This window comes from Eleginops maclovinus, chromosome 17, assembly GCF_036324505.1.
Source record: "Eleginops maclovinus isolate JMC-PN-2008 ecotype Puerto Natales chromosome 17, JC_Emac_rtc_rv5, whole genome shotgun sequence".
NCBI lineage: Eukaryota > Metazoa > Chordata > Actinopteri > Perciformes > Eleginopidae > Eleginops > Eleginops maclovinus.
The window spans coordinates 93,137-117,339 of record NC_086365.1 but is presented as its reverse complement, the minus strand read 5'-3'; the positions used below and the strand labels follow the sequence as shown (position 1 = coordinate 117,339).

Here is a 24,203-nt window from a genome sequence, read left to right as displayed (position 1 = left end):
ATTGAAAGAGTTTCTGAATTTAGGTTCTTGGGTGTGACAATGGATGACAAATTGACATGGAAATCACATATAGCACATGTAAAAAAAAAGGTGTCAAAGAATATTTCTATATTGAATAAAGCAAAGTATGTGTTTGATTACAAGGCAATGACAATTCTATACTGCTCACTGGTTTTGCCATATTTTAACTATTGTGTGGAAGTGTGGGGCAACACGTACATGAGTAATATAAATCCATTGTTTATGTTACAGAAAAGAGCACTAAGAATTATTCGTAAAGTGGACTTCAGAGAACACACAAATAGTCTGTTTATCAAGTCAGGACTTTTGAAACTTAAGGATTTAGTTGAGTTCCAGACACTACTAGTTACGGGGAGAGTTCGGGGAGTGTTTAATGTCTGTTGACTGCATGAACCGCACAAACCGCACTTGATAGCACTAATTATCGCATTAAACAGCTCATCTTAACAAGAACAACACCTACCACCTTTATACCATCGGTCATCGGAAACACAGTCACTCTAAAGGGCCACTATCCAATTTCCGTTTGACTTGTGGATTTTTTCTGTGTATTTTTAGATCTTTTTTGCAAAATAATTTTGGTGAATTTACAAATGTTTTTTTGTATGTGTGGTTTCACATTTACAGATTACACATTTACCCAGATAATTTTTCTGTTCACACCAATAATATTGAATAAAATCTACCCCCATACAGAAGAGGCAGAAACCCTGTCTCTGTATGCAGGCCCTCCATGACATGTGTTATTTCCATCTATAAGCTTTTTATTAAATCTGAATTATGGTTGGAATAAAAAATCCAGCCTATTAAGTATTAATTTAAAAAAAATGTTTGCATCTTTAAAAAATCTGAACTTACATTTCAGGATTAATTTAAGACGTACAGTGCCCTGCAGCATTATTGGCACCCTTTTATTAAAAATAAGCAAAACAATATGCAAAAACTGTGTTTATTGTTTTACTGTTAATATTTCATTCAACATATTAACAAAAATCTAACCTTTTCACTGAAGTAAAATTATTAAAAGAAAAGCAAATGTGGACTTTAAATAAATATTTCTCTCCAAAATATGTGTGTCACTATTATTGGCACCCCTAGAAAATCATTTGATTAAGATCTAATTGAAATATTTCTTCCGGCCATAACTTACATTTTTAGGTTCACCTGTTTGATTAGGAACTCTTAAGAGGTCAACCATGACTTCCTGTTTCACTGTGGTATAAATATGAGGTGACACAGGCCAAAATTCCCTTTGTCATTTATCACTATAGGAAAGACCAGAGAACACACTGATGATCTGCGAAAAAAAGTTGTTGAGCTGCACAAATTAGGAAATGGATATAAGAAAATCTCGAAGCAGTTGAAAATGCCCATTTCCACTATCAAAGCAAAATTAAGATGCATGAAGCAACATGAGATGTTAAGAATTAGCCTGGAAGAGGATGTGTGTGTACATTGACAACACAAACCGTGAGGAGGATGGTTCGACTGTCAAAAGTATCTCCAAGGATCACAGCTGGAGAATTGCAGAGGTCAGACGAGTGTTGGGGTCAGAAAATCTCCAAAACGACCATCAGACGCCGCCTACATGACCTCAAGTTGTTTGGGAGGGTTGCCAGGAAAAAAACATTGCTTTCAGTTAACAACAAACTTAAGCGTCCACAGTTTGCCAAACGTAACTGGGACTTTGAATGGGACAGGGTTATATGGTCAGATGACACCAAAATAGAGCTTTTTGACAACAAGCGTCAAAGGTGGGTTTGGCGTAGACAGAAAGATAGCCATACAGAAAAGCACCTCATACCCACTGTGAAGTATGCTGGTGGATCTTTGATCTGGTGGGGCGGTTTTTCCTCCAAAGGCCCTGGACATCTTGTTAAGATACATGGTATCATGGACTCTATCAAATAACATCAGATATTAAATGAAAACCTAACAGCCTCTGCTCGGAAGCTTAAGATGGGCCATGGTTGGAGCTTCCAGCAGGACAACAAAGCACGCCTCAAAATCTACTCAAAAATGGTTTATTGACCACAGAATAAAGACTTCACAGTCCCCAGTCCTAAATCCCATTGAAAATGTGTGGGAGGAGCTGAAGAGGAGAGTCCACATTGCGTCAACTTCGGAATCTGAAGGATCTGGAGACATTCTGTATGGAAGAATGGTCTCAGATCCCGTGCCATGTGTTCACCAACCTCATCAGACATTACAGGAGGAGACTCAGAGCTGTAATCCTGGCTAAAGGAGGCTGCACAAAATATTAAATGAAGGGGTGCCAATAATTGTGGCACACATGTTTTGAAGAAAAATATTTATTTGAAGTCAACATTTTTAAAATAATTTTACTTCAGTAAAAAGGTTAGATTTTGTTAATATTTTGAATGAAATGTTATGAGGAAAAACAATAGACATTTTTTCAACTTGTTTTGCTCATTTTTAACAAAGGGATTTCAATAATTCTGAAGGGCACTGTATAACCATTTTTGTGAAAGCACAAATCAACGTTTAGTGCATTAATTGTTAAAAGTTGTCCGAAAGTTGCTTGTTTCTCTTGTTCAAAATGCAGACTTTTCCGAATGAAAGCTCCATCAATCATGTTTCCTATAAGCAGATGCTTCTTGTGTATAGCAAGCTCAAAATATTTAACTTTTTTTTAAAAAGTGATTCTTATAAGTTTAAATAACTTGAGCAATACTCCTAATCTTGTTTCACTGATTAAAACGAAGTTTGCTAACTCCTAACTCGGTTAGTTTTTGTTGTCTAGGAGTTCAAAGACTTTTTCCAACCTACACTGTGAATCTTTGAATTATGTTTCAATATGGACCAGAACAAAGCAATCATTTGTGTGATATTAGTAAAACAGATTGTGTTTGTGTTTGTATCAGACCATATTTTAATACAAATGTTTACATAAAGGTTATTCCAAAGAGTTCACTTAGTTTTTCTTGCCATTGTATGTTCATTGTACAAGACAATTGCAATTTCTCACCATCACAAGTTCAAATTATGTCTGTGTTTCACAACCTTTCTTTAAAAGTCAGCAGATCCGCCATCATTTCATAAAACTCGAACTCTGGCTGCATTCTAGTTCTAAACCACTCTGACCCTCTCTGTACTATCTTATCTCCCCTTCTGATTTCAAGAACTTTTCTCCACACAGACTCCACACAAATCTGAGCTAAATGAGCCAAGAGTTCATTGAGTGTGTTACATTCAGAAAATATGTGGAAAACGGTTTAATGTAAGTCCTAAAACGGACACAGTTTAACGACAGGGTTGATTACAGAGACACCTTACCAGTCTGTTTGACCATGCCGTGATCGGTTTGTTGATCTTTCCCTTCCTTTTATGCTTTTCACACAGTTCATGTAGCTCAAGCGGTGCCATAGTACACTACCTCCCTAAGATATTGGAGGAAGCAGCCATTTCTTCACAGACATCTTTTTTTTAAAAAACACTTTATTTTGAAATGTTTCATCTTATAAAGAAAAATGATACAGAGAATGTCGTTAAGCAGTCCAATACCTACAACATGTGTTACAATGAACATTTCACAGATCAAATACACCCCCCACCCCCGTCCCATCACAAAAGAAAACAAGTAACTAAATAAAAATTTAAGTGAATGATAAATACATAGATCATTTTGAGAAACAGAATAAAAGCGATATGTATACTATTTCTGACAATGGAGACAAAAACAAACAAAAAAGAAAGATAAATAAAAAGGCTAAATAAATCAGACGCATTTCATTAGAATTGATGAATCCCACATTTCAGCAACACTCAACTCTAGACACAATCATCCTCAAATTGTTAAACCCAGCTTGCAGTTCTCTATGTGTGTGATGAACGGCTGCCAGGCCTTGTAAAATCTATCAGTTGATCCCCTCAGAGTGGACCGGACTTTCTCTAGTTGCAACAACTGCATTAGATCTCTAATCCAGTGCGTATGTGTGGGTGGTGCTTCGTCCTTCCATTTAAGAAGAATTAGCTGTCGAGCAATCAGAGACGCAAAAGCAATAGCATTTAATTTATATTTTGGAAGGTGAGCTTCTTCAGTCACCACTCCAAACAATGCTGTCAGCGGAGACTAATTGAAAGGGATCTCAAATACCTTTGAGAGAGTTTTAAATACATCTTCCCAGTACTTACAAAGCCGGGGACAAGTCCAAAAAGTGTGGATAAGAGTCCCTACTTGATTTTTACACCTAGCACGTAAGGGGCTCACATTAGGATAACATTTGGCTAATTTTGCTTTAGTATAGTGAAGACGGTGGAGAATTTTAAACTGCAGGACTCCATGCCATGCGCAGATAGATGAGGAGTGGACCTTGTGTAGAATTGAATCCCATGTGTCCTCGTCCAGTTGTAACTTCAGGTCCTCTTCCCATAGGCCCTTAATTATATATACTGTAAGGAGGGACAGTCAAGTTGCGAAATTAAAAATTATATATTTGAGCAACCACACCCCTTCCAAGTGGGTTAATGTCCAAAATATGGTCTAATGTGGTTTTAGGAAGGGAACTGAACTAGATTAGTTGGAGCAAAGTTTCTAACCTGCAGATATCTAAAAAACTGGTTGTTATTAAGATTATATTTCTGCTTCAGCTGGGTGAATGAGGCAAAATTATCATCAATATATAAATCTTCAAAATATTTTATACCTTTTGTCTTCCAGATTTTAAAAGGCAAGTCCTGCAGTGAGGGGGGGAAGGAATGATTTTGATCAATTGGTGCTGAGAGGGGCATTGATACAAGTCCAAATCTTTTCCTTAACTGAACCCAGATCCTAAGGGAATGTCCAAGTGTTGGGTTATTTTTATATGCAGAGAGTTCTACTGGTATGGGGCATGTCAAGAGAGCAGGAAGTGAAGATAATTTACAAAATGAGGCTTCAGTGACCAACCAGGATGGTTGTTGTTTATGCAACGACGTTTTCCAAAATAACATGCTACGAATATTAGCAGCCCAGTTGTAATATTCAAAGTTAGGTAAAGCCATTCCCCCTGATTGCTTTGGCCTTTGCAAAAAAGCCTTACAAATTCTTGCAGGTTTATTATTCCAAATAAACTTTGAGATAAATTTGTCAAGAATTACAAACAATTTTCTTCTAATCAATACTGGCACACATTGAAACAAATACAGACATTTTGTCTTCACGTTCATCTTAACAGCATTGATTCGGCCAGCCAGGGACAGGGGTAGTGTACTCCATCTCTGTAAATCTTTCCTGAGTGATTCTAAGAGGTTAGTAAAATTCTGGTCATACAGTTTGTTATGCTAAGTAAGTGATATACTCAGATGTTTGTCTCAGACCAAAGTTTTGAAGAGGAAGAATCTTTGCTATCACATTTATAGGAAGCAGCTCACCCCTTCTGAAGGTTTAATTTATAGCCTGAGATTTCTCCGAAGCGGTTAAGTACACTGAAAACATAGGGTAGTGAACCCAGGGGGTCAGAAATATAGAGCAGAAGATCATCCGCATATAGGGAAAGTTTATGTTCCTCTCCAGATCTGAACCCTCCTTTAAAATGTGCCTCTGAACGGAGTTTAACGGCAAGGGGCTCAATAGCTACTGCAAAGAGGAGGGGAGATAGGGGGAGATTTGCCTGCTCGCATTGTTTTAATTGCTTCTTCAATTTCCTTTGCAGTAATTTGTTCATCGAGCTGTTTCCTAGCCGCCTCGTCTATGTTGGGAAAAGAAATGCCTTCAAAAAATGTATCCAGCAGTTGTACATTCTTACAGGATTCAGATGCATAAAGTTCACTATAGAAGTTACTAAATGTTTTGTTGATTTCACCAGAATCATGGGCCAGGTGGCCAGATTCATTTTTGATTTGAGATATTAACCGTAAGTTCTCTGAGCGCTTTAATTGGTGAGTGAGAATTTTAGATGCCCTTTCACCCTGCTCATAGACCATTCCCCTTGATTTTAAAATCACCTGTTCAGTCTGTTTTGTAGAAAGAACATTAAATTCTGTCTGTAAACATAATCTCTGTTTATATAAATCGGGAGATGGAGAAGTACAATGTTGTTGATCTAAATTTGAAATCATTCAGTTCTAGCAGGCGCATCCTCGTTTGTTTGTTTTTGAAGGAGCTATAAGACATTATTTTTCCACGGATATAGGCTTTAAGACTTTCCCAGATAGAACTCCACCATATATCTTTGTCAGTATTTCTAGGAATATGTCAATTTCTGAAGATATACATGTAATGAAGGCTTCATCCGATAGTAAGTAAGTGTTAAATCTCCAAGACGGAGAATGAGATGGTTGAGTCCAAAAGCATAGCTCCATGAGTAAAGGTCAATGATCTGATATTATTATAACATTATATGAGCAATTTTTAACCATCGAGAGAAGGCGTTTGTCAATGAAAAAGTAGTCAAGGCGCGAGTACGATTGATGTACAGGGGAAAAGAAAGAATACTGCCTGGCTGATGGGAAGAGGAACCGCCACACATCTACGGCTCCTAGTGTTTCTAAGTGTGACTGCAGAGCCAATGCACATTTCGGTAACTGCAAGTGTCATGCTGAAGAGCGGTCTAGCTTTGTGTCTAGAACACAATTCATGTCTCCTCCAACTATCAATTGGTGCCCCTCAGCAACAGGCAAATTTAAGAAAAGCTCATTAAAAAACTTATGATCATCCCAGTTAAGGGGTGTAAATATTAACAAGCGTTAAGGGTGTGTTATACAGTGAGCCCGATACAATAATATATCGACCATTGCGGTCTTCAGTGACCTGAGAGACAATAAAGGGTATAGATTTGTGAATAAGTATTGCAGTGCCTCGAGCTTTACCATTACATTTAGAATGATACACCTCACCCACCCACTGAGTTTTAAGTTTTGAGTTGTCTGAAATCTTTAAATGTGTTTCCTGGAGGAATGCAATATTTACCTTAAGGTTCTGAAGATGAGAGAGGACCTTCTTACGTTTTACAGGTTGATTAAGGCCCTTACAGTTCCAGCTGATAAAGTTGACCCGGCAGCCACCCATCCCAGGGCAAGATGGAGTCGTCATTGAAGATTTCTTACTGAAAGAGTGGACAGCTGAAGTGCAAGCTGGTCATAAATAACTTTAACCATTCCTAACATAGGTATATACTGACAGATAATGTAAGGGCATAAATGTAGTTGTCATAAGAGCCTGCGATGGCTTACAAATGATTGCTGAGATTGTGCCGTACTCAAGAGCATTTATAGCAGAAACCATAAGAAAAAAGAACATGGAAGAAGAAAAAAAAGAAAAGTATAACCCCTAAAACACATGAAAACAAGAACACATATATCACACATCCCTCTCCCCATTTTCCCCTCTTCCCTACACAAACCGTTTACTTCCCAAAGTTCAACGGGCTTTACACTAACCGCCATAAACTCAATATCTAACATTGTTTCGGTCCTCAGTTAACAGAATTAGCTTATTCATCAGTGAACTCCTTTTAGAATCACTATTACATCAGCTATCAACTGAAAAGAATAAACACAAAACAAGACCCAAAGAAACAAGTATAAAAGTATAAAATAATTGTAAGAGGTATTTTGCTCATAGCTAAACCTCCTCACAGAGTTTCGCTTCTGTACATCTATTTTGTATGATCTTTAGTACCAGCCACTATGACAAGTGAGACGAAATGTGTTAAACATCAACAAATATATTAATTTAACTGTTACGGAAGTTAAACTTGAACTGAGTAAACAGGTGAAACAAGACAGGCCAAACTTGTATTCAGAAATCTCAGGGAGAGAATCCCAACAGTTCCCGTGAACGAGACGTCTGTTTGGATGTGAAAAGGAATACGGTAACGAAAAAAGAAGTCCCTTGCACAGACTGTGTTGCCTTTCTTTAAAGATTCATATTAATTTCAAAGTAAAACTGTTCAATATAAATCATTAAGGTTGATTTGCACTGTGTATACTGCCCCCCTGTGTTCGTTTGCGGTACCTAGGATGTGTGCATGTAAATGGGGAATTTGGTCAAGACATGCAGCCGGTGTTCCAGTTTAACTGGATTCCGGTTCAACTGGTGTTTACGTTTTCCACTCCTTAAGCGTCATATGACGCTGTACGGGCCGAATCATATGTGGTTGCCAGGTTCGTCATTTTGACCTTACTTGTGTGTCTGAAGTGTGACCAGACAATATTTTTTAAAAAATCTCGGCGAAAAAACGTAAGCATCACTTCATGTAAATGTGCATGTGGAGATCACCTACAGACAACAACACAGACATGCTGGCCAAGAAATAGAAAATATATATACAATATTCCAACTCCACCGACAGGATTCGAACCCGTAAATCTGAAAATATAAATCTCAGCCATGATCGGATCATTACGCCACAGAACGGCTCGAACAACGCCGTGCTTGAACCATATAAGTCTTGTCAGCTCTTGTCAGCAGCTGTTTACAAATCACCGTTTAACATGGATGAAATAAACCCCACCCATGTTAACTGGTGATATTCACAATATGACACAGGCAGACGCAGCCAACGCAAGCCTCAAAAACGAATGCAAAAGCCAAAAAGTGCATATAGTGACCATTACAAAGCACATATCAAACGCTATGAAAATAGCCGCTGTGAGATACGAACCCAGTCATGCTTTCAAAAGGTATTAATCCACTGCCTTACCGCTAATGGCCTGAGGTACCGTTCAGACGTTGAAGCAACAGGTGAATATTTATTATTGACTATTTGCTTGTAGCTGCTCCCAATTGAGAAAAACTGTCATAATTGGCTACAAATTCATCACTGGATACATTCAAATAGAGGCATGGTTTGGCAAGGGACTTTATTTATTGTTTGGCCGTCAAATACATGCAGGACAGTAATAATCTTTGTCCACAGGTGGTTCCCCCACACAAAGGCTGTGATACCAGCTTTTAAAAAGTGTGCACTCCATCTGGAAGAAAAGGGCAAAAAAAAAAAGATATGCTTTAGGACAGTTGTATAATAAAAACATTACAGTAATCAACTTCAAGTGCTCCAAACTGCCTGACCCATTCGTCATGGGTGTCATGTTCGCCACGCACCCGACATAGCTCAGACAAATCATCTGCTGATTACAGATAGCCATGTTATTGGATGAAATAAATAGCACTTGCATGACAATAACAACTGAAAACAAATTAGAACCCAACCCGTTTCCTTGATGAGCTGTTGGGCTATGTCCATTTGCAGATGGCTGATCCCCTGCTCATCAAAGGGACCAGCCACCAGTTTCATCAACAATCGACAAAATAAGTCCATAATTACCAGTTTGCAGAGTGTCTGCTTGTATTTCTTGTACCTGTGGAAATGTAGGGCTGGACTGAGGTGGGGACGGGGACTGAGGTGAGGATGGGTCAGTCATTGCAGATGGGGAACCAGTTTGCCATTTGTGCGGCACATGTGGTGCTGGCTCTATGGCCGAGTTGGTCTATATACTTCATTTGACATTATGTCAGCACTTTTTCCATCCATGCTGACGATTATAAGGGGCCCGTCTAAACAGCTATGTATATATCCTTTACCACCTAATTTGCAAATTCATCCAGTGATCAATTTCAATGTCATTGTTACTGTTTTTCCCAATTGTTGGGAACAGCTACAAGCAATTTGTCAATATGAAATATTTAACTTGCTTTTTCAAAGTCTGAACGGTACCTCAGGCCATTAGGAGTAAGGCAGTGGATTAATACCTTTTGAAAGCATGACTGGGTTCGTATCTCAGAGCGGCTACTTTCATAGCGTTTGATATGTGCTTTGTAATGGTCACTATATGCACTTTTTAGGAAAAAAAACAAAGCAATATCCTTTCAGATGGCCAAGCTGGTGTTTTGTCCGTAACACATGGCTTTTGCATTAATTTTTGAGGCTTGTGTTGGCAGTGTCTGCCTGTGTCATATTGTGAATATCACCAGTTAACATGGGTGGGGCTTATTTCATCCATGTTAAACGGTGATTTGTAAACAGCTGACAAGAGCTGGCAAGATCTATATGGTTCAAGCAGGGCACTTTTTGAACCGGTCGGTGGCGTAATGAGTAACACTCATGGTTGAGATATATATTGCCCAAATGTAAGGGTTCGAATCCTGTTGCTGGATTATGAATATTGTTTATTTTCATTTTTATTTTTTGGCCAGCATATTTTCTGTTGTTGTCTGTAGGTGATCTCGACATGCACATTTTACATGAACTGGTGATGTTAACGTATTTTCGCCAAGGTTTTCTCCGTTGTCTGGTCACACTTCAGACACACAAGTTATGTGAAAATGACGAACCGGGCAACCACAACATCTGGTGGAAAAGGTAAACAAACGCCACCAGCTAAACCGCAATCCAGTTAAACTGGAACACTGGCTCTCGGTGCTGCAGAGTTCATTGCGTGTTACGCTTTTGCTTAGGATACTATTTATCTGTAAGTACCAGAACATAATGTTTAACCTGTGTAACATTAATATGTTGAAGAAAATGTGAGTCTGTAACATTTTCCCTGTATTTAGAGAGTTTGTTAGAACATGCTTAATTTAGCAAGCAGTTAGCAGCCACCTTTACATTTAGCTTGCTAGTAGTAGCAGTATTGTCAATGCACTATGTTTAGGCTTATTGCATTTAAATGTTGGTGTGCTTAGTGCACTTACATTTACAGTAAGCTGTTGTTTTCATATGCCTTCGATGGTAGAATGGTGAATTGTATTTTGTTTGGTTAAATGGGTTTAATTAATAGCATGACATACAGATGCTGTGTATGCAGGGCCGGGGTGGGCCATTTTCTCAGTCCGGGAATTTAATTCAAATTCAGGCCACTCTGATATGGAGGAGGAATTTGAGTCCATGAAAAGATAAAACAAACAAAAAACAATTCTCTCTCAATGCTTTTTATTTGTTTTAAACAAAGGTATATAATACTTTGCGTCACTTTAACAATATATAATTCAAATTCAAATAAAATAAAGATAATGATAAAGAAGAAAAGTTATTTCACAAATCAAAGTTATTTCAAAAATCAAACTGCACATACTGTATTTAAGATTAAAACAGCAAAAGTTTCCTCAGCAAAGTGCTTGTCTTTGCGAATTCGTTAATGACAGTGTCATTGTCAATGGACATCAAAATGTCCTTTTCAACACACATGAGCATAAATGCATCAAGGAGTTCCTGCGACATTGAGCTTCGTAGCCTGGTTTTCACACATTTTAAGGCAGAGAAGCTCCGCTCGCATGCAACCTGGGTGGTTGAAAGAGTCAAGAGAAACTTATAAGCCAACCCGATTACATGGTAAGCATCTGTGAGGAGGTTATATTGTGTGAGGATCAAGTAAACGCAGATAGCACAGTTTTTGCAAGAAGAGCATGTCCTGCTCTCCAGCTCAAATTCTGGCTCCATGTATGAAATTCCACTACCCTCCTCATCAGTCTGTGTGACCTCTCTTCCTGTCCTGACCACATAATCCTCCAGAGGAGACTTTTTCAGTCTCTCCCACTGGGATGCCAGGCTACACAGCTCGTCATGCAACCTGCTGACAGTCGCTCTGTCATCAAACCTCAATACACACTTGCTTAACTCTTGCAGTGCTGTACTGGGGATTCCGTTTTCCCTCAACTCAGCAAAGTTGTTTGGGTCAAGGCAAGCAAAATCTGAGGCAAGTGTTGCATTGGCTGCAAACCTCCTGTTGATACTGCCAGCAACTGTGTCCAGAATAACATTATGGACCTTGACCTCAAATGCAGTATAAGGTGAGACTGGTGGGTCATCTTCCTGGAGCTCTCCTGGCATTCTTTTCTTTTTTCTGAGTCGTTTTTCTGGGAGAGAACTCTCCACAACAAGTTCACTGTCTGCCTCTTCCAGTTCTTGTTGGCCCAACTCACAAACACATCAGCTGCTCCTTTAACTCCCTCAAAGTCCCTGGCAAATGTTTTGAGGCTTTCCTCTGTCCCCTCAACCAAACGCTGAGCTGACAAAATATTCATCCCATGTGTCTGTAAATACTTGGATAGAGGGGAGGTGTGCCTGAAGATGCGGAGGAAAATCTGGGCTGTGAGTATAACCTCATATCTCAAAAGGGTTTCCACATGCCCCTTTGCTTTGGCCCTGACCACTGACTTCATAGTGTCATCCGCTTCAATTGCCACCAGGGTCAACAAGAGGTCAACATAGAGAGCATCCCTTGGATCGCCAAAGCTCCCAAACACCTTTGTAAGGGCCTGATCCTTAGCCCACCACCTTGTAGCTCCTATTGGAGCCAATTTCCGGTGACGTCTGTCCTCACTCATCTCCTCCCACTTTTGCATGTGTTTCCACGACTCCTTCAGAAACACTGCCACATCATTCAGAATGGAAAAAAGTGATGTGCTTTCAACCACACTGCCTGTTGTGTCTGTCAGAACAAGATTTAACACATGGGCATAACACCACATGTGAATCTGTATAGGAGCCAGTTCAGAGAGCAATGCTGAGAACCCCTGATATTGGCCCTGCATATTGGCAGCACCATCAGTGGAGTTGCCCACACATGTGCCAATATCAATGCTGAGATCATCCAAAGTCTGTTTCAACAGGTCAGTGAAATGCTGACCTGTGGACTTCTCACAATCCACCACAGCAACCAGTCGCTCATGAATCACATCTGTCACATACCTTAGTATGACAGAACATTGGTCTGTGGATGACACATCCTGAGTAGTGTCTATCTGTACCGAAAACATGCCTGCCTCTCTGACCTCATCAGCGATTCTGCGTTTTATCAGCATTTTGAGTACATCCACCACTGTGTTGACTATGTCCTTGGAAAAAAGTGTCACAAGAGACCCTCTTCCTTTTCCCCCACTGTCATGGTGAATTTTGCTTTGCTCAATGCAACTGCTAATGTGTTGCTGAAGACAGGGATCATATCGGCCCAAAAGCAGTAGCAACTCTAAAAAGTTGCCATGATTGACTGCAGTGTTTTCTAGGGTGTAAGCAGCCTCTGCCTTATCCCCTCGATAACTAAGACCACATTTTCCAATGACTTTAAGCACATCAACAATGCGTTCCATTACCTGGCGCTTCTGTTTAACTTTCTCATGATGTAAAGACATCTGTTTGCCTGCCAAAAGGCTGTTTACATTTGCATCTTTAGCCATCAGAAAGTAAGCATCTGCACAATTCCTATGTATCTTACTTTGTTCATGCTCTTCAATGCGCTGATGGATATGTTTCCATGCCTTCATACCACCCTTAATGAAGGGATTGTTTGTTTTAGCAGGTGGCGCAAATGCCAAACAAACAGAACAGTACAGTGATTCTGTTTTGTCACTGAAAGTCAACCATTTGCGGTTGGTGCCTTGTTTGTTGTAGAACACTTTGGCTACAGGGGGTGTTGTGGGCTGCTGAGGATGGAAACTAAAAAACATTTGTAGGTCTTGTCTCTGAGGACGAGAAAAATAATCAAATGCCTCCTCATCTATGCTATTGGCTGCCTGTGAGATCCCCTGCTGCACTCCTGCTGTTTCTAAGGTTCCTCGAGCCTCCCTCTCAGCATCTGACTCTCCTATATTATAGCAATTAGTCACATAGACAATTATTGATTAATTATTGATTGAAGTGATTACTTATTTCATTTGGGCTTATTTTGATGCATTTCAAGTAATTAGTTCGTTTTAAATCCTGCTACTTGTTTCCTCTGTGGTCCTGGCCTCTCCATGCCTACTGCATTCTCCTTCAGACTGCACCTGATCCTCTGAGGCTACAGAAAATGTTCATTAAGAGTTGTCTATGTTGCTAGAAAACATGACACACTTTATTTATCCTTTTATTCACTGATTAATTCATTTATTTATTTACTGTAATTGTGGTTGTGTTAAATGATTTGCATGATTTAGTCTACCACCCTACCATGGTTTTCTTCTCTATGCCAATATTTTACATCACAAATGTCTATCTTGACTAACTACAGTATCTTCCTCTACCTGGCCCTTCAGTAGTCGTGCCCTCCTTGGGATCATCAGTAGCACTGGAAGTGGTCTGCTGAGCTGTTGCTAGAAAACAATCGATAACAATAAAAAAATATATTTAATAGTGAGTTGATAACCACAGTGTGCGCGCCTCTGTGGAAATGCACGATATGACGGCGAGACGAAATAGGTTACAGTTGCAGAGGAGATAAGCGTGACAGCACATTTGAAACTGTTTGTCAAAAAATGGAAAAATGGAATGTAAAGCAAGTGTTCGGTTCGTTTACACACAGCAAGCACGGGACGTGAACATCTCTGCATCTGCATTCGTGCTCAGTCCGAAATGGATAGAAATCGACAAGAAAACAGATTCTTCCTTTCACATCAAAGCGTCGTGCCCGCGCGGTGTCCGGATAAGTGCTCATTGCAACTTGAAAATAGAGCAGTCTATTCCCTGCACGGGTCTGAGCGGGCTCAGCTCACATTATAATAAATGGGAGGGGAAGGCTTGAACATGAAACATGATGCTGATTCCCGCGGATAGAACGCGCGTGCAGACTCTCCAGTAATTAAAAAAGGCAACTAAACACCCCAACGTGCTCGCACTGCCCCTGTTCCTGCACACGCGAACCATGTACAATATTTGCATACAGCACTTCTAAATAATTATATTTATTTTAATTGCATGTTTGAGATGCATTTAATAACAAATATCAAACAACAAATGTGATCGTCCCTATTTAATATTGCGTTAGTAACCACATGTGCGCGCCTGTGGGAATGCAGGCTACAGTTGATGAGGAGATACAGTGTGATAAAGCGTTAAGCAATTGTTCATCAGAACTGGAATGTAAAGAAAGTGTTCGGTTCTTCTTTGAATATAGGAATACACTTCTAAATCATATAAATTGTGAGATTTTACATATTTAACAACAAAAGCAGTCAGATGACAGTTGAGTTGACATTGCAAACGTTCGCCACGTTATAGCCTATTTGATCAAATTCACAACCAGGCCTATTATCCATATCTCTCAGTAACCTACCAGCTTGTCTTGAGAACATATCTGTCAATTTGGCACATTTGGCTGCCACCTCCTGTCTTTTTTTAAGCTTAGCCCTCTCCGTTCCACCTGGCCTCTTTCTACCCTCCATCACTGACGCGCTCTGTTTCACGCCGTTGTTATTTAAAAGACGAGCCGTGGGCCAAACCATCTGAAACATTTGGGAGGAGAGAATTCCCTTACATGGTAGAACCTATTTAATCTGCTGTGATGCAGCAGGCGGCTGCGCTGCAATGGTGAATTTATGCAGACTACAGTTGAATTGATATTAATGCAAGAATAAGATAAGTGACAAAAATTAGTTACAACTATTTTCCCCATGGGCCAATCAGGCCAGGTCGATGGTTTGGGCCGGGAAAGGTCCCGGATAATACCATTGCCACCCCGGCATTGTGTGTATGTATGAGTGTGTGTGTATGAGACAGACTAATTGAAGTAATGTTTGTATATCAGTAATATATGTACTAATGTATGCTTTAGTTCTGTATTGTTTTTGTAGTTTCACAATGAGAATCTTACAGTAAACTTTGAGAAAAGACAAAGCCTTGTGATGATTATTGGAGGATTCAAGTTTTTAGCTACCTGTCTAGCTTTGCATAGAAACGCGCTGCGAGGGCATTACACAGACAGTAATGCAGAGAGCGAATTCACATTAGGAGAGCCGTTGCTGTAGTCAGTTAAACAAGAAAAGCGCGACTAAAGAGTGAAAAGCTGACTTACATCACCGACGGCTCCTTCCATCTTAAGCATTCCCAAGCTGAATTTTAGTTTGTGGTGAAACACTGCTTGATTTAGCAGACATCCCGCCAGACTGCACAAATGTTCACATGTCCTCGTTGGCAGGCTTTACCTCCGTAGTGTATAATGTCATCACTGACTGAGGAGAGCCGAAAATCCTCGTCTCACCGCCGAAAGCGACCCCAAGTGCCGAGCCCATATCTCACGTCTGCTTTGCGAAGCACAGCTTTCACCTCGTTATATTCTGCCCTGCATTTTAGTCGGGGAAGATAAAAATCTGGCTGCCACCGTGCGCTAGTTTCACTTTCTGTCGTGAAAGTTTCAGTTTTGCCTCCTTCACCTGAAAAAGATGAACTTTGCATATGAAGGAGGGTGGACGTTCTCCGTCCTTTGGTCGGGAAGCGGGTACGCGGTGAGCACGGTCAAGCAGCGGCCCAACGCCCCTAGCGGTTCCCCCACAGACATCTTTAACACCTCCCTGAGCCAGGCTGTTGTTCCCACGTGCTTCAAGGAAACCACCATCATTCCTGTGCGGAAAAAGTAATCTCCATCCTGCTTCAGCGACTACCGCCCCCTCACACTGACTTCTACCATCATGAAGTGCTTCGAAAGGCTGGCCATGAAGCAGATCAAATCCACCCATTCTCCCTCCCTGGACCCGTTTCAGTTTGCCTACTGAGCTAAACAGTCCACAGAGGATGCAATCACCTCCGCTCTACACCCAGCCCTCACACACCTGGACACTAAGAACTCCTACGTCAGAATGCTATTCATAGACTTCAGCTCAGCATTCAACACCATCCTCCCCCAGCAGCTTGTGCGTAAGCTTACCAGGGTTTCCCCCAGAAAATGTGTTAGTCAAGGTGGTGAGGGGGGGGGGGGGCGTACTCATCTCCGGGGGGGGGGGGCCGGAAGTCGGCTGGCTACGTCGCATGAAGAAGCCGGCGATTTTGGGCTGAGTTTTTCGATCCATTTGGCTGTGAACATTGCGAGAGAAAATTACGTGCAAATGTCAAAGGCAGGCTAGGCTATAATAATATAGCCACGTGTAAACGTTAAACACAATTAGCCTTGATAAGAAAACATTACGCTTATCCAGGTAGCCTACTAGTGAACAGTTGACAGACTATTATTAGACTAGTATAGAATTCAATAATAATCTTACCTTGATACGACAGGTTGTCAGCCATCCAAATAGTAGATTCGACAGGTTGTCAGCTATCCAAATAGTAGTCTTTCCGAAAAATGCTGGTTTTGAAGGATGTTGGTCGAACGATGATAGCACAATGACATATACCACTAGATGCCGCTGTTCGGACGCATCACGCGATTCAGAGGCATATTTGGAGGCATAGCCCCACATTTTAAAACGTTTCTTTTATTTGTTTTTTGTTTTTTATTTTAAAATGCGTTCTGCAGAGAAGATAGACTGTCAGTCACGGTTTGGAATGAAAGGTAGAAAACATGAAAGAGTAAAACGGCGAATATCGCTATAGGCCTATATCTATATAATTTTTTTTTTTTTTTCTGGAGACGTGACGTTAGTCAAGGCGGCAACCCCGTGTTGTTAAGGCGGCCGCCTTAACAGGAAAGCGCTGTGGGAAACCCTGCTTACAGACCTGGGCCTCAGCCCCTCTCTCTGCAACTGATTGCTGGACTTTTTCACAGACAAACCACAAGCTGTCCGGGTCAACAACAACACATCGAACACACTAACACTGAGTACGGGGCCCCCCAAGGATGTGTGCTCAGCACCCTTCTCTTCACCCTGCTGAACCATGACTGCAAACCCAACTACAGCTCCAACCACATCGTGAAGTTCGCTGACGACACCACCGTGGTGGGTCTCATCAGCCACAACGATGAGACTAACTACAGGAAGGAAGTGAACCAGCTGGCCCGTTGGTGCCAAAATAACAATCTCTTCCTCAATGTGGGGAAAACAAAGGAGATTGTTGTTGACTTCTGGAGAACCCACTCCCAACCCCCTCTCCCTCTGACCATCAATGGTGCTGCTGTGGAGCAGGTGAGCGGCATCAAATTCCTGGGTCAGACCATCACATACGAACTCACCTGGAACAACAACACCACTGCATTGGCAAAGAAGGCCCAGCAACGCCTGTACTTCATCAGGAAGCTCAAGCGAGAAGGAGCCCCCCGACCCCATCATGCTCTCATTCTGAGAGCATCCTCAGCAGTTGCATCACGCTGTGGTTTGGAAGCAGCACCGCCTCCAACCGCAAGATCCTGCAGCGCATCGTGAACTCTGCCCAGAGGATCATCGGGGTCTCAATCCCTACACTACAGGACATCTACAGCACCCGCCTCACCCGCAAAGCACTCGGTATTGCGGGTGACCCCACCCACCCACCCACCCCTCCAACAGCCTCTTCAGCCTCCTGCCTTCAGGAAGAAGGTTCCGCAGCCTCCGCTCGAGCTCCACCAGGCTGAGGAACAGCTTCTTCCACCAGGTGGTCAGGAAGCTGAACTCTCTCCTTCCCTCCCTCCCTCCCTCCCTCCCTCACTCTCTCCCTCCCTCCCTCTCTCTCTCCCTCCCCTCCTCCCTCTCTCTCTCTCTCTATCCTCCGTTCCTCCCTCTCTACACTCTCTCCCTCCCGGTCTCTCTCTCCTCCCTCCCTCCCTCTCTCCTCTCCCTCCCCCTCTCTCCGTCCCTCCCTCCCTCTCCCCCTCTCTCATCTCCCTCTGCCCTCTCTCCTGTTCTTCCCCTGACCTCTCTACCTCCTCTCCCATCTCTCCCCTGACCTCTCTACCCTCCCCCCCACCCACCTTTCCTCACTGCCTCAATGGAAATGTACCAGGACATTATCCCCCTACCTCACACACCCTTCCGTCATCCAGCACCTCACTGTCACTTTCTATTCTCCACTGCTACTGAAAATGTACTTTGCACTAAGAATTATGTGCACTAAAGACCTACGTGCACTACTGTCAAACTGTGTTGATTGTGTCTAACATATGTATTACTTAGTTTTTTGTATAACCCTTTATCTAGGCCCTTACGCCCCCTTTTTTTTCTAGGCCCTTATCTCATCTTTTTATGTTATATGTTCATGTTTATATTCACACTGTGGGACTGCAAGAAACGTTTTTTTAAATTTTCTGTATAACACCTGGAAATTTTAACAATAAAGTGGACTTTGACTTTCCACTTGGCTCCTTTCCCTTAAATTTAGGCCCTCTCTTTTCCAGGCCAGGTCCTCAGGAAGAACTGGGAGCCCGCAAAGCCACTCACCGAAAATGGCCTTACTTTTTTCCAGTTCACTTTTTCTGCCGATACAATTGTAAAATCATTTATAATTTGAGTTAAAATATCAATCACTCTGGTTTTGTACAAAAACATTGACAGCATAAGGGGATAAAACAAATTCCTGGTTAAAATCTGTTCTGCCCTCACGCCTCACTGTGTGTGTGTGTGTGTGTGTTGCAGGTGTCTGGTATCGTGGGCAGGGCTGATGTCTTAGCATGTCTCCTTTTCTTGCTGACATTCCTCTCCTACATCAGGTAAGATAACTTAAGCAGCCTCAGAACACACACTCAAGTGCACACACACACACACACACACACACACACACACACACACACACACACACACACACACACACACACACACACACACACACACACACACACACACACACACACACACACACACATACATACACACAGTACGTGATTAAACGTCTTCAGGAGCACAGAGGATGGTAATATATAATTATTATAATTATAATTAGCTAGTTTTAAACATGTATCCCCCCTTACGTGGTGTTTGTGGAATAACTTGTGACTACTTCAATTGTTTGCTAATTGTTTGGTAAATTAAGCTACTGTTGTTTTAAATAGTTGTATAGTTTCAATCCATGACATTCAACATAGCACCTGTTCATCTATCCCAAAACATGTTCAGACCATGTGATCGGGAGAAAACGTTGCACTCATTGGCTGATACCGAATTGTATTATTCCAAACTGACAGTGCGTCATGTGTACTCTGTATGAAATTATCATTATGGTGATATGGTCATTATGGTATGAATGAACTTTGTTCTCAACAATGAAGTGACTGAGATCCGGGAGCACAGGGTCATCTCTAAGAAATGACAGTTAGGCCGAAATACATTTGAGAGCTAATGCAGTTGAACAGTAAAACTACAACCACATCTGTCTGTTACAAACATGTATCGTGGTTTACTAACCCACACTTTACACCATTTTCCTGTTTTAGCGACATTTCAGATGAGTTTAACTGACTATCCCAAGCAGTTGCTTTACATCCAGTAAAGTTGTTAAGATGATTGGGATAAACTTTTGGTCTGGTAACAAACTTTCAGTGTTTCTGTGTCTTCCATCATAGTGCCTTTTTGTGTTATTATTAATGTTGTGTTTTAATATTCTTAATTTTAGAAGGCTCATCCATTTTGAAAGGAGAAAACAGCTGTCTAAATCCCTTTCTTGGCCACCTGCTCATATTGACACACATTCTGTACCTCCACCCTTAGATCCTTTGGTTAATATTTAGAAGTTATGTAACAATGGCTCAATGAAGACATATACAATCTTTATATATTTTATGGATTAAATTGCTGCAATCAGCAGAACTCACTTATAATATTCTCGATTGCCTTTTTAACACATAAGCTTCTAATATTTATTTAACTTTGTGAAAGTCTTCCTCACAGAAAAAAGTTTAAATATCAGGTTCTTTCGGCCGGTTGTTGTTAACAAACTAGTGGACATTTGTCTCTCATTTTAAACGATGAGTCTTTCTCTCCCTTATAGGAGTGTGGGTGTGTGTATGTGTGAGGGCACACTGCCACCCACGATGTCAGGATGGTTTCTGCTGGCCAGTTTGTTGCTGGGCACCTGTGCCATGCTAGTGAAGGAGACAGGCATCACGGTGTTCGCCGTGTGCGTGCTCTACGACGCCCTGGTACTGTGCCGCAGACCTTTCATCCAGTAAGCACACAGGCTCATTGCTTTCTGCTTTTCTAAAAATGATGTGTGTATTTAAATATAATATATATATAATGGGATCAAATACTTATTTCCCCCAATTAAATGCACATTAATTTACAGTGGAGGAAATAAGTATTTGATTCCCTGCCAATTTAGTTAGTTTACCCTCTTATAAAGACATGAACATTCTGTCATTTTAATGGTAGGTTTATTTTCACAGTTAGAGACAGAATATCAAAAAACAAAATCGAGAAATGTAGATAAAAAAAAGATATGAATTAATTTGCATTTAATTGGGGGAAATAAGTATTTGATTCTTGGTGGAGAAAGCCTTATTGGACAGCACAGAGGTCAGATTTTTCTTGTAGTTGGTCACCAGGTTTGCTCACATCTCATGAGGGATTTTGGTCCACTCCTCTCTGCAGATCCTCTCTAAATCCTTCATGTTTCGAGTCTGATGCTTGGCAACTCAAAGCTTCAGCTCCCTCCGAAGATTTTGTATAGGATGGAGGTGCAGAGACTGGCTAGGCCCCTCCATCAACTTAATGGGTGATGGAGGGGGTTATCGGCTAATATTTTACGGTACATGGCCCCTTCCATCATCCCCTCGATGCAGTGAAGTCGTCCTGTCCCCTTAGCAGGGAACCCCCCACCAAAGCATAATGTTTCCACCTCCATGCTTGACGCTGGGGATGGTGTGCTTGGGGTCATAGTCAGCATTTCTCTTCCTCCAAACACGACATGTTGAGTTGATGCCAAAGATCTTGCTTTTGGTCTCATCTGACCAGATCACCTTCTCGTAAGCCTTCTCTGAATCATTCTGAGGTTCATTGGCAGACTTCATTCAGCCTGTACATGTGCCTTCTTGAGCAGGGGACCCTTGCGGGCGCTGCAGGATTTTAATCCATTACAGCGCAGTGTGTTACCAATAGTTTTCTTGGTGACTGTGGTCCCAGCAGCCTTCAGATCATTAACAAGTCCCTCCTGTAGTTCTTGGCTGACCCTCACCTTTCTCATGATCCCTAATACCCCACAAGGTGAGATCTTGCGTGTAGCCCCAGACCGAGGGAGATTGGTGGTCATTTTGTGCTTCTTCCATTTTCTAATAATGGCACTAGCAGTTTTCTCCATCTCACCAAGCTGCTTGCTGATGGTCTTGTAGCCTATTCCAGCCTTGTGCAGGACAACCATTTTGTCCCTGATGTCCTTAGACAGCTCTTTGGTCCTGCACATTGTGGAGAGGTTGTAATCTGATTTATTGACTGTGGACAGGTGTCTTTTATCCAGGTAACGAGCTGACATCAGGAGTACTTTCTTAAAGGGGCCATCATATGCTTTTCCAGTTATTACCCGTCCCCTCGTGTGTTATGCAGGTTTTTCTGCATGTAAACGGTCTGCAAAGTCACAACCCCTCAAAGTACCCCCTGTAGCGAGTAAACTCTCACAAAACAGACGCGTCTGTGCACCCCCAGAATGCCTCGTTGGATTCTCCCTTTTTCCATTTTTTAGGAATTTTCTGGGGAGACAACTGACTGACTCCACCTGGAGACCAATCAGAGTGTCGCATGCCAATACCTATAGAACAATAGCCACACCCGCTGCCAGGCTACTATGTGTTGTAAAGCTCAGGTTCAGTTCAACACTGTATATTGTATTGTAAACTTTTTATTGTGATATAGTTAAATGATGGCGCAGTTATAACATTACATCTGAAATGTAAGAGCGATTCAAAATAATAACTTTCCACTGTGAAACTGCCTGCTGTAGTGTAGTTTGGGACGGTGGTTCAGGTCCATCACGTTGGTCTGTCTCACTTTCAGGATCGGACTCCAGTTCAAACATATATGGCTGTACCGACAAGACATAAACACTGATCGGCTGTTACCACAAGGCTGTTGCTCTGTTAGACAGTGGCAGAGCCTCTCTGCTATTTGACCAATCAGAACAGAGTGGGCGAGCTGACCAATCAGAGCGCACTGGGCTCACAGGGAGGGGGTGTCAGGAGATTCCAACAAGCCGTTTTAAACAGAGTGTGGATGCAGAGAGGCTGTATGAGAACATACCCAATACTCAATGTGATTTTGGAACATTGAACAATGTAAATCTATTCTAGTAGACCTCAACAATGGAATTATGATAAGTAGAAATGGCCATGACATGTCTCCTCTAAAGCAAGAAGACTTATTTAACCGGTCCGTTGTATCGAGAATTCTTGTTGGTTGCAAGGGGATCAAATGCGCATTTCCCCCAATTAAACGCAAATCAATTTATAATTTGTTTTTAATGTAAATTTCAGATTTTCTTTTCGATATTCTGTCTCTCACTGTGAAAATAAACCTACCATAAAAATGATAGACTATCATTTCTTTGTAAGAGGGTAAACTTACTAAATTGGTAGGGGATCAAATACTTATTTTATCTCTCTCTCTATATATATATATATATATATATATGTATGGATACATGTGTATATATATATATATATATATATATATATGTATGGATACATGTGTATATATATATTTATGGATATATATATATATATATATATATATATATATATAAATAGATATATGTGTATGGATATATGTGTATGGATATATATTTATGGATATATATATATATATAGATAGATATAGATATATATAGATATCTATATATATATATAGATATCTATATCTATATCTATATAGATATACATAGATATATATATGTGTGCTGCCCTGATAAAGTGTGACTGACCTGCTGTGTGTGTCCCGCAGTCAGCTGTCAGGCTCCAGAGTAAGAGACCTCCGCTCCGTCTGCAGTCCCTTCATCAAACGAGCATGCCTCATCTCTGGCTTTGTGAGTATTTCTTTACACGGAAAAGTAACCTACTGTCGGTTTGAAATTAAATTACTGTTGGCCTTTTTCAAAGATTGAGACACACTGGGATATTGGTATGGTATATGTATTTTCCTAACCTCCAGGCAGCCCATTCTTCTATAGTGGACACAAAAATCCTTGATAGACAAATGATGGCCCTACTGGTGTAACATTACATACATTATCCATCTTTCCCATCTTTTCAAAAACATTCCCTGTTGCAATGTCAAAGCAAAAGTTATACTTTACATCTTAAAGATATCATAAACATGTCAAACTGCTCATCCACAGTAGGTTTTCCTTCTTTTCACCACATTCTTGTAATGGCTTTATTGGTAGCAGCACCCAGGATTTGAAATAAATATTTATCTCTAAATTAAACATTTTTTGGTTTAAAATATTTTTGGGCCAAAGGGCATTTATTGAAGATTTTAGAGTGTAAGGGGGAGAGACAGATGAGATAACATTGCCTGTTAAAGGAAACCTTTTCTCATGGTAAAGCACCCAAATATATGGATTCAAATTTAAATGGAATGTCTGTCTGAAAATCCTTCTGTAAAACTCCTTGAACTGCCTGTGTGAAACTGATTTGCCTCAAGGCATCCACACAGCATGAAG

General features: G+C 41.0%; 1 protein-coding gene across 6 annotated transcripts in view; it reads left to right on the top strand.

Annotated features, from left to right (window-relative positions):
- tmtc1 (transmembrane O-mannosyltransferase targeting cadherins 1) overlaps positions 1-24,203 on the top strand; it is a 128,802-nt gene that overhangs the window by 19,677 nt on the left and 84,922 nt on the right. For 5 of the 6 annotated variants that reach the window (XR_010167797.1, XR_010167796.1, XR_010167795.1 and 2 more), the window contains exons 3-5: positions 19,196-19,269; positions 20,544-20,720; positions 23,483-23,564. Coding sequence is in view for 3 of the 6 variants with exons in the window: in XM_063905481.1 (XP_063761551.1) it covers positions 19,196-19,269; positions 20,544-20,720; positions 23,483-23,564 (333 nt within the window). In the remaining 3 variants the exon portion in view is untranslated. The remainder of the gene's footprint in view (positions 1-19,195; positions 19,270-20,543; positions 20,721-23,482; positions 23,565-24,203) is intronic. The other variant, XM_063905482.1, reaches the window with a different exon arrangement.